General features: G+C 42.8%; 1 protein-coding gene across 1 annotated transcript in view; it reads left to right on the plus strand.

Moving 5' to 3' along the window:
* Window positions 1-18,220, plus strand: part of LOC126412906 (uncharacterized) — a 660,163-nt gene that overhangs the window by 144,840 nt on the left and 497,103 nt on the right. The window contains exon 2 of the mRNA XM_050082795.1: window positions 1,596-1,998. Within this exon, the coding sequence (XP_049938752.1) occupies window positions 1,596-1,998 (403 nt within the window). The remainder of the gene's footprint in view (window positions 1-1,595; window positions 1,999-18,220) is intronic.

An 18,220-nucleotide genomic window follows, 5' to 3' on the forward strand; every position in this document is an offset into this window, starting at 1 on the left:
TGCAATGGAAACACACAGCAACAGAACGTACCAGCGTGACTTCAAACACTTTGTTACAGGAAATGTTCAAAATGTCCTCCGTTAGCGAGGATACATGCATCCACCTTCCGTCGCATGGAATCCCTGATGCGCTGATGCAGCCCTGAAGAATGGCGTATTGTTTCACAGCCGTCCACAATACTAGCACGAAGAGTCTCAACATTTGGTACCGGGGTTGCGTAGACAAGAGCTTTCAAATGCCCCCATAAATGAAAGTCAAAATGGTTGAGGTCAGGAGAGCGTGGAGGCCATGGAATTGGTCCGCCTCTACCAATGCATCGGTCACCGAATCTGTTGTTGAGAAGCGTACGAACACTTCGACTGAAACGTGCTGGAGCTCCATCGTGCGTAAACCACATGTTGTGTCGTACTTGTAAAGACACATGTTCTAGCAGCACAGGTAGAGTATCCCGTATGAAATCATGATAACGTGCTCCATTGAGCGTAGGTGGAAGAACATGGGGCCCAATCAAGACATCACCAACAATGCCTGCCCAAATGTTCACAGAAAATCTGTGTTGATGACGTGTTTGCACAATTGCGTGCAGATTCTCGTCAGCCCACACATTTTGATTGTGAAAATTTACAATTTGATCACGTTGAAATGAAGCCTCATCCGTAAAGAGAACATCTGCACTGAAATGAGGATTGACACATTGTTGGATGAACCATTCGCAGAAGTGTACCCGTGGAGGCCAATCAGCTGCTGATAGTGCCTGCACACGCTGTACGTGGTACGGAAACAACTGGTTCCCCCGTAGCACTCTCCATACAGTGACGTGGTCAACATTACCTTGTACAGCAGCAACTTCTCTGACGCTGACATTAGGGTTATCGTCAACTGCACGAAGAATTGCCTCGTCCATTGCAGGTGTCCTCGTCGTTCTAGGTCTTCCCTAGTCGCGAGTCATAGGCTGGAATGTTCCGTGCTCTCTAAGACGCCCATCAATTGTTTCGAACGTCTTCCTGTCGGGACACGTAGCGCCCCACGGCTATTGACACGTGCTAATCCATACATCAAATGGGCATCTGCCAACTCCGCATTTGTAAACATTGCAATGACTGCAAAACCACGCTCGTGATGAACACTAACCTGTTGATGCTACGTACTGATGTGTTTGATGCTAGTACTGTAGAGCAATGAGTCGCATGTCACCACAAGCACCGAAGTCAACATTACCTTCCTTAAATTGGGCCAACTGGCGGTGAATCGAGGAAGTACAGTACATACTGACGAAACTAAAATGAGCTCTAACATGGAAATTAAGCGTTTCCGGACACATGTCCACATAACATCTTTTCTTTATTTGTGTGTGAGGAATGTTTCCTGAAAGTTTGGCCGTACGTTTTTGTAACACCCTGTAGAGGCTACCATAGCAGCAGTGGAGGCAGTCAGCTCCTGACGATGACAATGGAGGTAATCGTCGAAAGCTCGAGATTTTATGTAGAAGTGACGCGGCAAGAATACCGAGAATGTTTTATACATAAGCGCCGTCGCGGAAAACTTCGTTCCCTTATGCTTCCCGTTACGTTTCGTTGACATTCAATGTTTTCAGGCCTATAGTGAATTATTCCGTTGTGTGCCGGGCACCCAAGCCGTGTCCTTGGAGAGAGGCCTGCAGCGACACGTGCAGACGTGGCGTGACCGTCTGCAGGGGGTGTGGAGCGCCGCTGCAGGCAAAGGCGCAGCCAAAGGCTCCCTCCAGGCGAGGGCGACGCTCGGTGATTTAGACGCGGGCGCCCGTAATTACGGGCCGGGCGGAAATTTACGGGGCTGCCTCAGGAGCGAGGAGCCGGTGCAGAAGAAGGGCGAGTGGAAAGAGGCGACAATAAACAAGCGGAAGAACACGGCGGCGATGCCAGGCGACAGGTCCGTCGCGAAACTCGCCTGTCAAGAGGTGCGAATACTTCGCTCCGGCAACGGAACAGTGGCAGCGCTAGAAGCAGATAGATTTCTCAGTGAATAAAGCAGGCACTTGTTAATCATTGTTTCAGCGGTGTTTTACAACTGGGTGTCGATGGGATATAGAACATAAAAAAAAAATTTTATGGTTTCATGATTACGGAAAAGACACTGGCAAAAGGTTCTTTTAGTTATCAGGTAAGGATCACTGAGATGTTCACGCAGCTTCAGTGGCAGACGCTACAAAAGATAACGTTGTGCTTCAGGGTGTGGTCGCAGATACTGACTTATTTTATGACATTCTAATTCCTGCCATCCTTACATGACAGAAACAATTGCATGGGATCGATGAACAAAGTAAGAGCATATGCACTATCAGACCAATTGTGTGATTGGATTGAAGAGTTCCTAGATAACAGAACGCAGCGTGTCATTCTCAATGGAGAGAAGTCTTCCGAAGTAAGAGTGATTTCAGGTGTGCCGCAGGGGAGTGTCGTAGACCGTTGCTACTCACAATATATATAAATGACCTTGTGGATGACATCGGAAGTTCACTGAGGCTTCTTGCGGATGATGCTGTAGTATATCGAGAGGTTGTAATAGTGGCAAATTGTACTGAAACGCAGGAGGATCTGCAACGAATTGACGCATGGTGCAGGGAATGGCAATTGAATATCAATGTAGACAAGTGTAATGTGCTGCGAATACACAGAAAGAAAGATCCTTTATCATTTAGCTACAATATAGCAGGTCAGCAACTGGAAGCAGGTAATTCCATAAATTGTCTGGGAGTAGGCATTAGGAGTGATTTAAAATGGAATGATTGTATAAAGTTGATCGTCGGTAAAGCAGATGCCAGACTGAGATTCATTGGCAGTATCCTAAGAAAATGCAACCCGAAAACGGAGAAAGTAGGTTACAGTGCACTTGTTCGCCCACTGCTTGAATATTGCTCAGCAGTGTGAGATCCGTACCAGATAGGGTTGATAGAAGAGATAGAGGAGATCCAACTGAGAGCAGCGCGCTTCGTTACAGGATCATTTAGTAATCGTGAAAGCGTTACGGAGATGATAGATAAATTCCAGTGGAAGACTTTGCAGAAGAGACGCTCAGTAGCTCGGTGCGGGCTTTTGTTGAAGTTTCGAGAACATACCTTCACCGAGGAGTCAAGCAGTATATTGCTCCTTCCTACGTATATCTCGCGAAGAGACCATGAGGATAAAATCAGAGAGATTAGAGCCCACACAGAGGCATACCGACAATCCTTCTTTCCACGAACAATACGAGACTGGAATAGAAGGGAGAACCGATAGAGGTACACAAAGTACCCTCCGCCACACATAGTCAGGTGGCTTGCGGAGTATGGATGTAGATGTAGAATAACTCCTTACAATATCCCATTTCCGTGTGCTTTAGACACGTCTGTATGCCGCAATGGTTGAGCGGCTGTAATCGTTCATAAGGGTCCATAGTTTCTCACGCGTGGATTCTACACGGTCCAGTCACATTACTGTGACCACCGCCTATGTTCGGTGTCAACGTTCAATAACACTGTTCGACATGGGTTCTATTTCTGATATTAAAGTATGTGCTTCTAGACCATTTTACCGTGGGAAATTCAAATATGTAAACAAAATATCGTTGTCAGGGATACTTTTTATGTAGTATGTGTATATATGTATATTCACAATTCATGGCAAACACAGAGACGTTATAGAGAAATACGGGTATGCTGCCGCAACCAGTAGCGATAGAACGTGACAATTTCTTGTGCAACAGCAGGTGGGAAGAATCAGACATCATTAGGTTATCCCCCGCCACACCTATGTCATTAAGACCACATGAAACACCTCATTAACTCGAACGGCGACAGCCGGTCGCTGCCTCGGCAGTAAAGCTTCCTAGGGGCAGGTGCATCGAGTTTACAACAGTGGTGTTAGCCGCAATTTGTGTCAGTCTTAACGAGTGGGTGTTTTGGCTGACAAGTAACTGTCTGTCATATTTCCGAGCACGATTGAAATTTTTAGTTCCTGTGTGTAAACTGATTGAGCCTGGTGCTGAAGGTAAAACGACTGCTTGTTTTTACACATCAGCGTTCCTCTATTTCCCTACTATTAATTTAATACAGGTGTATTACCAAAGTGGTATTTTTAAATTTGCAGAAATGCCACTTCGTCGTGGATGTCGATATAAGCCGGACAACTTCTGCTACATCTGTGGGAAGTTCTCTTTTGCCAGAAACAGAAAGAAAATTTCTTCAGTCATGAAGAAAGCATACAAACATTACTTTGGAGTAAAGGTAGGAGACCAAGATAAAGAATGGGTACCACATTTCTGTTGTGCTACGTGCTACTGCAAACTAATTCAGTGGCGGAAAGGTAAAGAGAATGTGGCGTTGTTTGCTGTTCCCATGGTGTGGAGGGAGCCTAAGGACCATGTTACTGATTGTTATTTCTGTCTAACAAAAATTCAGGGTTTTACAAACAAGAAGTCGAAGAGGCACATTGTTTACCCAGATCTGCCTTCAGCGAGAATGTCAGTGCAGCATTCGGACAACCTTCCAGTACCTTCAAGAGCTCGAGGTCAAATTCCGAGTGACAGTGAAATAAGTAGTACTGAAGAAATCACAGATGATGATTCTTTATATCACTGCACAAGTGAGTCATCGCCACATTTGTTAACACAGGCAGATTTAAGTGATTTAGTACGTGATCTAGGACTAAGTAAACAAAAGGCGCAGCTGCTTGGTTCAAGATTACAAGAGTATAATCCACTGCACCAAAGTACTAAAATCAGTGTGTTCAGGCAAAATGAACATGCCTTTATTTCTTATTTTTCAACTGACGAAGCACTGACATTTTGCAATGACGTTGCTGGCATGATGAAAGTGCTGAAATTTCGCTTACATTTCACAGGAGTGGAGACTTTTCATAGATGCATCGAAAACAAGTCTCAAGGGTGTTTTGCTCCATAACGGAAATAAAATACCCTCTGTTCCAGTAGCTTACGCTAGTTTGACAAAAGAGAATTACGAATTCGTACAAATGATGCTAAATTCATAAAAATACATTGAACACAAATGGAAAATATATGCAGATTTCAAGGTAATTGCTATGGTACTGGGAATGCAACAAGGCTACACAAAGTATGCCTGTTTTCTTTGCGAGTGGGATAGTCGACACCGAAATTCTCACTACGTGAAAAATAAATGGCCTAGGCGAAGATGGAAAGTTGGCGAAAAGAATGTACAACGTGAAAGTCTGGTAGCTCCTGAATATATACTACTTCCAGCGCTTCACATCAAACTTGACCTGATGAAACAATTCGTGAAGGCCATGGATCCAACAGGCTGTGGGTTTGCGTATCTAGCTACCAAATTCCCCCGTCTTTCAGCTGCAAAAAATAAAGGAAGGTGTATTTGTGGGCCCACAAATCAGGGAGCTGCAGAAAGATGCAGATTTTGAAGCATGTTTAACTGATAAAGAAAAAACTGCATGGGACTGTTTCAAGATGGTGTCGGAAAACTTCCTCGGAAGAAGAAGAGCTACTAACTACAAAGCAATGGTGAACGATATGATCAAAGCATATCAGGATTTGGGGTGCAATATGTCTTTGAAGGTACATATGATGGACTCTCATCTGGACTACTTCACAGAGAGTTGTAGTGACGTATCGGATGACCATGGGGAAAGATGCCATGAAGACATTCTACCATAGAAAGGCGCTATGAAGGGAAGTGGGTACCTTCTATGTTAGCAGATTATTGCTGGAATATCATTCGAGAGAAGAAAGATTCACAATGCAAGAGAAAAAAGTGATGTGCATTACAAGGCAGTGGCTCATTGTTTGTCAATTTTCTGTAATTTCTCATGTCAAATAAATGCTTCAAAGTGTATACACAAAGGTTACTGTGTTATATGTTAGATCCCACCCTCCATTAATGTGATGAACTTATAACATCATAAAGATGTGCATTTGTTTGTCGAATTTCACCTCACGTTTGCTGTACTATATCAGAAACTGAAAAGAGAAATAAAATTGCAATTACTCATAAACTATCCCTGACAGAAAAAAACCAAAAACATTTTTCAATTCAGCACTCAAAATACAACTAGGATCACAATATTTTTTATCAGAAATAGAAAAAAACTTTTTTTTTGTAGAACAGTGTAATCAGTCACAGGCGGTAAGTGGCAGTAAGTAGGAGTGGAGTATATACAGGGTGTTTCAAAAATGACCGGTATATTTGAAACGGCAATAAAAACTAAACGAGCAGCGATAGAAATACACCGTTTGTTGCAATATGCTTGGGACAACAGTACATTTTCAGGCAGACAAACTTTCGAAATTACAGTAGTTACAATTTTCAACAACAGATGGCGCTGCGGTCTGGGAAACTCTATAGTACGATATTTTCCACATATCCACCATGCGTAGCAATAATATGGCGTAGTCTCTGAATGAAATTACCCGAAACCTTTGACAACGTGTCTGGCGGAATGGCTTCACATGCAGATGAGATGTACTGCTTCAGCTGTTCAATTGTTTCTGGATTCTGGCGGTACACCTGGTCTTTCAAGTGTCCCCACAGAAAGAAGTCACAGGGGTTCATGTCTGGCGAATAGGGAGGCCAATCCACGCCGCCTCCTGTATGTTTCAGATAGCCCAAAGCAATCACACGATCATCGAAATATTCATTCAGGAAATTAAAGACGTCGGCCGTGCGATGTGGCCGGGCACCATCTTGCATAAACCACGAGGTGTTCGCAGTGTCGTCTAAGGCAGTTTGTACCGCCACAAATTCACGAAGAATGTCCAGATAGCGTGATGCAGTAATCGTTTCGGATCTGAAAAATGGGCCAATGATTCCTTTGGAAGAAATGGCGGCCCAGACCAGTACTTTTTGAGGATGCAGGGACGGTGGGACTGCAACATGGGGCTTTTCGGTTCCCCATATGCGCCAGTTCTGTTTATTGACGAAGCCATCCAGGTAAAAATAAGCTTCGTCAGTAAACCAAATGCTGCCCATGTGCATATCGCCGTCATCAATCCTGTGCACTATATCGTTAGCGAATGTCTCTCGTGCAGCAATGGTAGCGGCGCTGAGGGGTTGCCGCATTTGAATTTTGTATGGATAGAGGTGTAAACTCTGGCGCATGAGACGATACGTGGACGTTGGCGTCATTTGGACCGCAGCTGCAACATGGCGAACGGAAAACCCAACGCCGCTGTTGGATCACCTGCTGCACTAGCTGCGCGTTGCCCTCTGTGGTTGCCGTACGCGGTCGCCCTACCTTTCCAGCATGTTCATCCGTCACGTTCCCAGTCCATTGAAATTTTTCAAACAGATCCTTTATTGTATCGCTTTTCGGTCCTTTGGTTACATTAAACCTACGTTGAAAACTTCGTCTTGTTGCAACAACACTGTGTTCTAGGCGGTGGAATTCCAACACCAGAAAAATCCTCTGTTCTAAGGAATAAACCATGTTGTCTACAGCACACTTGCACGTTGTGAACAGCACACGCTTACAGCAGAAAGACGACGTACAGAATGGCGCACCCACAGACTGCGTTGTCTTCTATATCTTTCACATCACTTGCAGCGCCATCTGTTGTTGAAAATTGTAACTACTGAAATTTCGAAAGTTTGTCTACTTGAAAATGTACTTTTGTCCCAAGCATATCGCAACAAACGGTGTATTTCTATCGCTGCTCGTTTAGTTTTTATTGCCGTTTCAAATATACCGGTCATTTTTGAAACACCCTGTATAAAGCGTGGCTGAGGGAGAGGGGGGGGGGGATGTGGGTAACAATGCAGTAGTTGTATTAATGCGGAAACTGAGCGATTTATCTGCCGTCCGAAAGGGCATGATAAGTGACTTTCGCCGGCCGAAGTGGCCGAGCGGTTCTAGGCGCTACAGTCTGGAACTGCGAGACCGCTACGGTCGCAGGTTGGAATCCTGCCTCGGGCATGGATGTGTGTGATGTCCTTAGGTTAGTTAGGTTTAAGTAGTTCTAAGTTCTAGAGGACTGATGACCTCAGCAGTTAAGTCCCATATTGCTCAGAGCCACTTTTGAAGTGACTTTCGGGCAAATATTGGAATCATTTCGGAAACGATTAAGTCTGTAAACCATTCGTGTGCCATCGTGATTAATGTATACCGTGCATGGAAAATTGATGCGCCTAAGCCACTGTGATCCACTACGACCTATAGATGACAATGGTGAAAAATGGCTGCGGGGATGTGAACGGGCGAATAGACGCGCAACTGTTGAGCATCATCCAGATGAACCAAGCGCTTGTCTACAGTGTCTCCTATCATTTCTATAATACAATATAATAAAGCAATTGTTTTCGTCCCGTTGCCTCAGACAGTTTTCGTCAAAATCATTCCAAATGATATTTTTCGTTCTGTCTTGCTAGTTTTCCTTGCGGCCTAATCACCAATGTACGAGCATGTCCATTTCTTACGTTTGTCGTAGACGTTAATAAATATTTAGATGTCCCTTTGAGATGTAAATAACTTGTTCAAGCCTTACTGCTGTTGTGATATTGAGAAATATTATCTGATGCATCCTGGGGTTATAGTTCCCTTCGCGTAGTTAGCCTCAGCAGCCAGCCGCCTATCGCAGTTACTGTTAAAATTCGGAAAGCATGCATTTGTAGAAGAGCGACCAGTACATTGTTTCCTCCGGATTCGATATCATATGGAGGCTTACCAACCATCGTCACTTACATTAACCATTCACAACTGAAACAGGAGACTAGGGAGGTGGCGGTGGTTCACAAAGTACCCTCGTCCACGCACCATAAGGTTGCTTGCGGCGTACAGTTGTAAACGCAAATAAAGGGTGACTTTTCGATACATACCGAAACCACCTCTGCAGAAACTAAAGACAAATTACATAAGAAAATTCTTCTTACATTTTTTTCTTTTTCTAGCGGTTTAGTGAGTAATTAACGCCAAAGTTTTCGGTTTACAGGAACGAAGTTCGGAAATTTTATATAGTCGTAACCAGGAGCCTCTTGTAAGACTTGGTAGCTCGTTTTGACAATGCAAGTGAGTACCAGATGAGTTCCCTATAAGCCATCACAGCCTGTCGTGCTTATCACACTGTCTTCCTACAGAACGACGCGCAAACGTACCTAAAAGGAAAGCCATATTCTCTCGACAACGTCTACGCAGCAGTACCGCAAACCCAAGCTCGGAGGAAGTGGAGTGTTTCCTAAATTACGAACCTCTTTTGCTCGGTTCACTGACTAACCTATCCACATTCTGCAGTAATTAACGATAAGTGTACCTAATTTTCTGTTATTTTCAGAAAAGGTATCACTTCTGGAGAATGAGTACCGACACAATGTTGATAAATGTACAACTGAAAACTGTAATGCCAAGGAAAGAGTTTTGCTAAATAACAATGGAAAACGAAAAAAAAATGTCAACTGTGTTGTTGGCTTTTAGTTAATTAATGGAAATTTTATTAATTATTAACTTAAATATAGCAAAACTGTAGTTGTTCATCAAATAATACGGTCAACATTCCGTTTCAGGACAACTGTTTGGGACTGTGTTGTTGTTGTGATCTTCAGTCCTGAGACTGGTTTGATTCAGCTCTCCATGCTACCCTATCTTGTGCAAGCTTCTTCATCTCCCAGTACCTACTGCAGCCTACATCCTTCTGAATCTGCTTAGTGTATTCATCTCTTGGTCTCCCTCTACGATTTTTACCCTCCATGCAGCCCTCCAATGCTAAATTTTTGATCCCTTGATGCCTCAGAACATATCCTACCAACCGGTCCCTTCGTCTTGTCAAGTTGTGCCACAAACTCCTCTTCTCCCCAATTCTATTCAATACCTCCTCATTAGTTATGTGATCTACACATCTAATCTTCAGCATTCTTCTGTAGCACCACATTTCGAAAGCTTCTATTCTCTTCTTGTCCAAACTATTTATCGTACATGATTCACTTCCATACATGGCTACACTCCATACAAATACTTTCAGAAACGACTTCCTGACACCTAAATCTATACTCGATGTAAACAAATTTCTCTTCTTCAGAAACGTTTTCCTTTCCATTGCCAATCTACATTTTATATCTTCTTTACTTCGACCATCGTCAGTTATTTTGCTCCCCAAATAGCAGAACTCCTTTACTACTTTAAGTGTCTCATTTCCTAATCTAATTCCCTCAGCATCACCCGACTTAATTCGAATACATTCCATTATCTTCGTTTTGCTTTTGTTGATGTTCATCTTATATCCTCCTTTCAAGACACTGTCCATTCCATTCAACTGCTCTTCCACGTCCTTTGCTGTCTCTGACAGAATTACAATGTCATCGTATTTCTTCTCCATAGATTTTAATACCTACTCCGAATTTTTCTTTTGTTTCCTTTACTGCTTGCTCAATATACAGATTGAACAACATCGGGGAGAGGCTACATCCCTGTCTTACTCCCTTCCCAACCACTGCTTCCCTTTCATACCCCTCGACTCTTATAACTGCCATCTGGTTTCTGTACAAATTGTAAATACCCTTTCGCTCCCTGTATTTTACCCCTGCCACCTTTAGAATTTGAAAGAGAGTATTCCAGTCAACATTGTCAAAAGCTTTCTCTAAGTCTACAAATGCTAGAAACGTAGGTTTGCCTTTCCTTAATCTTTCTTCTATGACAAGTCGTAAGGTCAGTATTGCCTCACGTGTTCCAGTGTTTCTACGGAATCCAAACTGATCTTCCCCGAGGTTGGCTTCTACTAGTTTTTCCATTCGTCTGTAAAGAATTCGTGTTAGTATTTTGCAGCTGTGAGTTATTAAACTGATAGTTCGAAAAAATTGTTAATACTGTTGAATTATATTATGCACTGGTACTTTTACAGAAGAAACTATATATCGTAAGAACTAAGTTTCTTTCAAGAATGGCGAATATAGTTAAATTTGTAAAACTGAAATAATACTTTCAGTTAAATAGTAAAGTTTCTCTTTTCGCCGAAATAGAAAAAAATTAAATTTACTTTCTGGCATAATGAATACTTTCATGATGTACATTATCTCTGTTTTTACGTGACACCCGTTTGTTATAATGGGAGGTAGAGGATCCTACTGTTGGTAGTAATGATGTAGTAAAATTATTAACACTGGGCAAGAATTAAAAACTTCAGTATCTGATTCTACTACACTGACATGTATTTTGCATTTCTAAGTTTCTGAAATGGCACCGTCTTACCTTGAGGTGGAGCTGCAATTGGCGAGACGTAATGATTCGATGACAACAGTTGTTAGGCAACGGCTGCTCTTCCGTATACGACCAAAATATAATATAATTGGCCGTACAGATCTCTTGGAACTCTTCGAAATAAATATTGTACCGCGGCCCATTCCGTTCACTGTTATTTTCAGAATGCCTTGTATAACGTTTTACCACCACGAAGTTCCCACATACATGCATGTTAACCGTTACTCCTTTTTTTTCTATAGTACATGTGCCATCATCGTTGGTATCAGCGATGTTAGTGGAATGACAATATCTTTGGTTGTAGATTGTTATTATCAGTGATCTCTGCACTATCTGGATATCAAGCTCAGCTATCTGAACGTTTTTTGCCTAACTGCAACGTGGCTGCCACGAAATATCATTTGAACAAAAAATGTAAATATTTCTCGTTTGGCCTCTCGCATCAGCCTATTACATCGCACATGAATGTAAATGTCAGAGCCATAAATAATTGAAGACTTCCTATCATATACAGACCAGATGAATTGTTTTTGCCTGACTATAATATGGCGGGCTACGCAAATGGAAAGACTCTGAAAGCACGTCCAAATCCCATGCTCTGAGATCAGAGATCTACATTCAGAAAATATAGAGATCACTGATTATTATATACTGCAAAGGCTCTCCGCATCTACGTATCTACTAATTACTTCCAATAGTGACTTTTAAATAGTTTGCAAAAAGTTTACTTCACAATACTTCAATTAATTAATACTGACAAGAAAATAAAGAATATGTACATTTATAATCTGGAACTAACATAGAAAATACAAAAAAATCGTGTGTTAATTATAAGGTACTGTGTTGTAGTGTTACAACTGCTGAATCTTTTCGTGCTTTTTGTGACCACCATGCTTTGAGGAGTCTCTATAATTTTTTTTTTATTTCGGTAGTTTTTTCGATTATGTTTAGCAATAATTGACAATACATTCAAAGACTATAAGAACACAAAAGTTTAATTGATTTAGTCAATATGCGCCCCGTATCGTGTGAACTGTATAAATACATTAGTTAATATCGTCTACACAGTGAACAGTGTGCTTTCCTTTTATTCACTGATGAGCTAAGACAATTCGCTTGTGCGATGGACACAAATCAGTGGGTCACTGATGAAACAACGCGTGTGTAAGAATCATGTTCGCAAATTTTTAAGTCTGTGCTTCGATGTGAATAACCCTTGAATTGTGTTCTATTCGTTATTGAAATGAAACTGTTTCGCTGTGCTACGGAGTAGGAAAATGTATAGACGAATATACTTGCTAAATACGTCAGTGCCGCATATTTAGAATTGTACACACTCTGGAATCGCCACCCCACAACATCAAGCTCACGATGACAGCTGCAGTGGTACCGGAATCATATCACTACCTGCAACAGGTGTATAACGGATTGGAAGACTCTGTTTTTAACACAGAATCGCCAAATACGGCACCATGCTTCATGGCCATCACACTACCTCGGCATCCAGAGATTCGGTGAGGCGCAGCCATCATAGATACTTTCGATAAGGACTGCGAAATCCGCTCGGGCTGTCAATTTCAAAAGTATCATAGTACGAAAAGGGTACGGAAATGAGTATGACTGACTTCCTGCCTAAATAACACTAGAAAATTACTTAACCGCGCCTGAATATCACTGGAGTTTGCTTGAATACTGCTGTCTCACTAACACTGCTCTGAAGGAGAGAGCCCGATGGACTGTTAGCTGTCACTGTGACTAGCCTCAACTTCACACTCGTACCTGTTTAGCTAAGATGAATCACTAATAAACAAATGCTTTCGCTAAATATACACGTGACTAATCTGTTCAAATGTGTGCGAATTTCTAAGGGACCAAACCGCTGAGGTCATCGAAAATGGCTCTGAGCACTATGGGACTTAACATCTGAGGTCATCAGTCCCCTAGAACTTAGAATTACTTAAACCTAACTAACCTAAGAACATCACACACATTCATGCCCGAGGCAGGATTCGAACCTGCGACCGTAGCGATCGCGCGGTTCCAGACTGTAGCGCCTAGAACCGCTTGGTCACACTGTCCGGCCTGAGGTCATCGGTCCCTAGACTTAAACACTACTTAATCTAATTTATGATAATAACAACACACAGACACACAGACACACACACACACACACACACACACACACACACACACACACACACACACACACACACATGCCCGAGAGAGGACTCGAACCTCCGCCGGGAGGCGCCACGCAATCCCTGACATGGCGCCTCAAACCGGGCGGCCACTCAGCGCGGCTAAACGTGGCTAAGCCCAACATAAACATCAACAACAAAAAATCTCAGTAAGATACATATTACACTAAAACAACATTACGCACCATGCTTATAACTAAAAACCAGTGTTCAATAGCATTCGAAAAACTCTCCGTCACAGTACCTGTCCTGTTTGCAAAATATTTTTGTTTTTCATATGTAATATCGTGCTTGTCGATCTCCGAAAACATCGCCGGTGTAACATTACCAACAGGTAAATCTGGTGTTTGCTCCACATTGCTACCTAAAAATTTTCTACTACTCAGTAAAATCATAGTCACACACGCTATCGATCATTCAGTACATAACCATAATTTGTAAATACTGATGTCTCACATAGTAAATACGCTTTTATCTGAAATGAAAGTTTCTGCAACCCACCATTATACGAAATACGCGCCAACCAAAATATGCTTTGTTCTGATTGCCCGGAAACCGCGACTCGCAAAGAATTCCAATTTGACAAAAGGTGTACACGTGCTTGGAGCTGGTTTATTTACAATATAAGCCGAATCGCTTGGGCGGATAAGAGTGTTTCGACCGACTGTGTAGGGTACTGGGCTCATGTATACTTAACAATGCTGGTATTGAAACTTCCTGGCTGATTAAAACCGTGTGCATGAGCAGGATCCAAACTTGCATTTCATTTGGTAGACTACATGCTCGCGAAACGCAAAGCTCCCAAGTCCGAGTCCTGCTCAAGCACTCAGTTTTAATCTGCTAGGAACTTCTATATCAGCGTACACTACGCTTCAGAATGAAAATTCACTCTGTAAACATTGATACCACACTCAAGTGGCAAAGAAGCTGGTACAGGCATACCTATTTAAATACAGAGATATGTGAACAGGCAGATAACGGCGCTGCGGAAGGTGTCGAATGGAGTAAAGCCCGCGGCCAGAGAATCTATGTATCTGTCGCGTCTACGTCTGAGAACGTCTCCTTGGACGTTATTACGATAGTTCCACCCTTATTACCCGCAAAAGTCGTTCGCTGCAGCACGGGAATCCAGTGTCCGTTGATCTTGAGGCTTTCTTCTCTACTGTTAAAACCACTGCCATGTTCATTAAGTTCAATGGCTCTCATGAAGTGACAGGCATGGTTGTTCTTCCTGCCTGTTGGAGAATTTTATGACACGGACGGTCTGACAAAGCTTTTGTTCCGCCGCAGCCGATTTCTTCATTTGCCCCAACACCGTTTACTTATGTGCATATGGTGTCTATTCTTTCGGACAACACCGTTTATGTTCGGCGATCCTGATATTGATGGATCGACTAGTAATTCCAACATAGACTTTACTACGTTTACATGATATGCGGTATAATCCCCACAGTTCAGCTGAGCGCCTTTCGTCCTGTAGATATCCGAAATATTCATTGCTCTTCTTGATAGGTTTGTAGAAGGTCTGTACACTATGCCATATATTCTTAGGATTGCAGATAGAATCAGCCATACATTGCGCAAAATTCATAGGTATAAGGTTAGTTTGTAGAGGCCTCTCTCGCCGAAGATTCGAGTCATCCCTCGGGCACGAGTATGGGTGTGTATGTGCTGTTCTTAGCATAAGTTAGTTTAAGTTAGTTTAAGTAGTGTGTAAGTCTAGGGATCGATGACCTCAGCAGTTTGGTCCCTTAGGAATTCACATACATTTGAACATTTTTAGATAAAATTAGCATTTAACTGAAATAGCGATTCATAGGGCTGACTGTAAGTCACTGTTCACGTGAAATATCTAATTTTAATAGCGCATAGGAGGCCACTTGGGAATGGCATACTGTATTAATCATTAGAATAGTATTTAGACATATTTAATTTGTGTTATGTATACCGTCTGACAATGAAAGTGAAGCATCCTGGAGGGGAAGAGCAAACGAAATGGCACTTGACGGGTTGAAGGAGTGTATTTACGAAATTGAGTCAAATTTACGAAGAACTTGCCACTATGCGCCCTCTTACCAGTACGATGTTGCACCGGTTGTCGCTTGGAGGCATACACTGATTTGGCGAGAAAGGGAATGATACAGCTGTTGTACCCTCTCCTGAGGAAACCTGGGCTCCAACTGTTGTAACCAGTCCTTGATATCCTGGACACTGACAATCGGATGGAGTTGGCGTTCGATCTGGTCCTACACATGTTCTGCCAGGGCCATATCTGGGGATCTTGGTGGCCGCAGGTGTAACTCAGTGCTACACAGATTACTCAGAGATACGTACCACGTGTGGATGAGCACTGTCCTGTTGAAAAATGGCGCCGCATGAGCCGTAGCATATGAGGATGCACTAAGTCTGTGACGTACTGTTGTGTTGGCGGAATTCCCTCTATGACTACCAGCCGTGACCTGAATTTCTACCCAATGGTTCCCGACATCATGACGTCATGAGTAAAACCATTCCGCCTCTCCAAAATATTGGAAACATACGAGCTTTCCCCAGTTCACCACAATGCTTGGCGACGATGGTCATTCTGGGTATTGCAGAACTGCGAGTCATACCAGATCGGTCTGACGGAGGAGATAGAGAAGATCCAAAGAAGAGCGGCGCGTTTCGTCACTGGGTTATTTGGTAACCGTGACAGCGTTACGGAGATGTTTAATAAACTCAAGTGGCAGACTCTGCAAGAGAGGCGCTCTGCATCGCGGTGTAGCTTGCTCGCCAGGTTTCGAGAGGGCGCGTTTCTGGATGAGGTATCGAATATATTGCTTCCCCCTACTTATACCTCCCGAGGAGATCACGAATGTAAAATTAGAGAGATTAGAGCGCGCACGGAGGCTTTCAGACAGTTGTTCTTCCCGCGAACCATACGCGACTGGAACAGGAAAGGGAGGTAATGACAGTGGCACGTAAAGTGCCCTCCGCCACACACCGTTGGGTGGCTTGCGGAGTATAAATGTAGATGTAGAACACAATGCAATGCCATCCATCAGCAGTCCGTACTTCCTGGTCACAGCAGCACCCCAAATGCAGTCGTTTGTGTTGTGGTGTTAACGGCAGCCTACGTTTGGGACGGTAATTCTCTAGCGTGGCTAGTCTCTGACCAATGGTTTGGGGTGGCACAGAATATTGCAGGGAGTCCATTACTTCTTCTCGTATGTCAGGGACACATTGCTAGTGTTAAGATGTTCCCGGTGCACAATGCATCGATCCTATATTGTCGAGAGTCAGAAGTGCTCGATCAGCACCTTGACAACTAATAAACCTGCTCTCATGTTCACATGCATCCAACTCTGGGGCGCTTTCACATGATAAACTTCCATAAATGAGGATATTTTATGATTCTATCAACTGACCAAATGGAGATGTGGAATGCAGCCATTTTGAACTGTGTCGGATGCTGATAACGATCTCTCACACATGTACATGGCGTCTCTGTGTCCTCCACAGACTTCATTCAACATCTGAGTCTGTTCATGAATCTTATATACCGTACCATCCCTGGTAACAACGCTAAACACGATCAACGCCAATGGACTGTAGGAGCTTTTCTACCCATTACGAAGAACTGCAACTCTAGTCATTCGCATACCTGCCAAAGGTTATATAGGTACGAAGTTAAGTTGACGTCTGACCTTGTCTTCTAGGTGTTTTGCTTTTTCTAGAAGGCGAGTAATTTAGATTTACTCGTTGACTGACAATTTTTCTGATTGAAAGAGAACCAACTGATGTGGATCTGTGACTGGCATGGGAAAACCAAAAAGTAACTGTTGTAGTACAGTGAATTTAATTGTTGTCTAAATTAAATAGATGGCTGTTTTCTAAATTTTCTGTTGATGGTCGAAGTAACTCGGTAATAGGGAGGATATGAACCTATTTAAGGAGGTGTGTCCCTTGCCCTGTGGTCTTAAAAGTTTTCGCGCTTGGAGGAGGACCCAACGTGTCGGTGGCAGCACAGGTTCATCCTCGAGACTTACTACATTTGCAGTGTCAGACAGCCAGTGGATTTTTTACGTAGCTAAACTAGGAAATTGTTGCGAGAGGCAATGTTAGATATAAACTCCTTAAATAATCTACACAATCATTTAATCAGTACATTTATTGAATTTCTGTACAGAAGAATAGATACAGAAAATCAAAAATGGCTCTGAGCACTATGGGACTTAACTTCTAAGGTCATCAGTCCCCTAGAACTTAGAACTACTTAAACCTAACTAACCTAAGGACATCACAAACATCCATGCCCAAGGCAGGATTCGAACCTGCGACCGTAGCGGTCGCGCGGTTCCAGACAGTAGCGCCTTTAACCGCTTGGCCACCCCGGCCGGCTACAGAAAATCGCACGTGACTGCTGTACTCTGTGATTTTGGAGAGGGATGTGTTTTATATAGGCAACAGACACTAACGTAGTTTGCAGATTTGTTTACTGACGGAGTACTTACGAGTTAGTCACATCCGCAGACAGAGAACGAAAGCTGTACTTTAGGTTCCTACGATACTGTGTATTAATCTCTGGCCTGTGGTAGCAGTAGAAACTTGATTCGGGATTATGGTCACTAGGTACTTCAGAACGCTTTGTGTAACTGGAACTTGGCATAATGCGAACAATCTGCTACTTGAGGACTTGCAGCTGGGTGTAATTAGTGAAAATTACTTGGCAAATTCTTTAGAAATGTACAGTTAATAAATGAATTACATTTGTTAGTAAAGCTAACACCCATGTGACACATGCTCATATACGTTGTGGGCTATTATTTGTTGGATGGATTCCATAAACATTAATTTGCACA

Source organism: Schistocerca serialis, chromosome 7 (genome assembly GCF_023864345.2).
Source record: "Schistocerca serialis cubense isolate TAMUIC-IGC-003099 chromosome 7, iqSchSeri2.2, whole genome shotgun sequence".
Classification (NCBI taxonomy): domain Eukaryota; kingdom Metazoa; phylum Arthropoda; class Insecta; order Orthoptera; family Acrididae; genus Schistocerca; species Schistocerca serialis.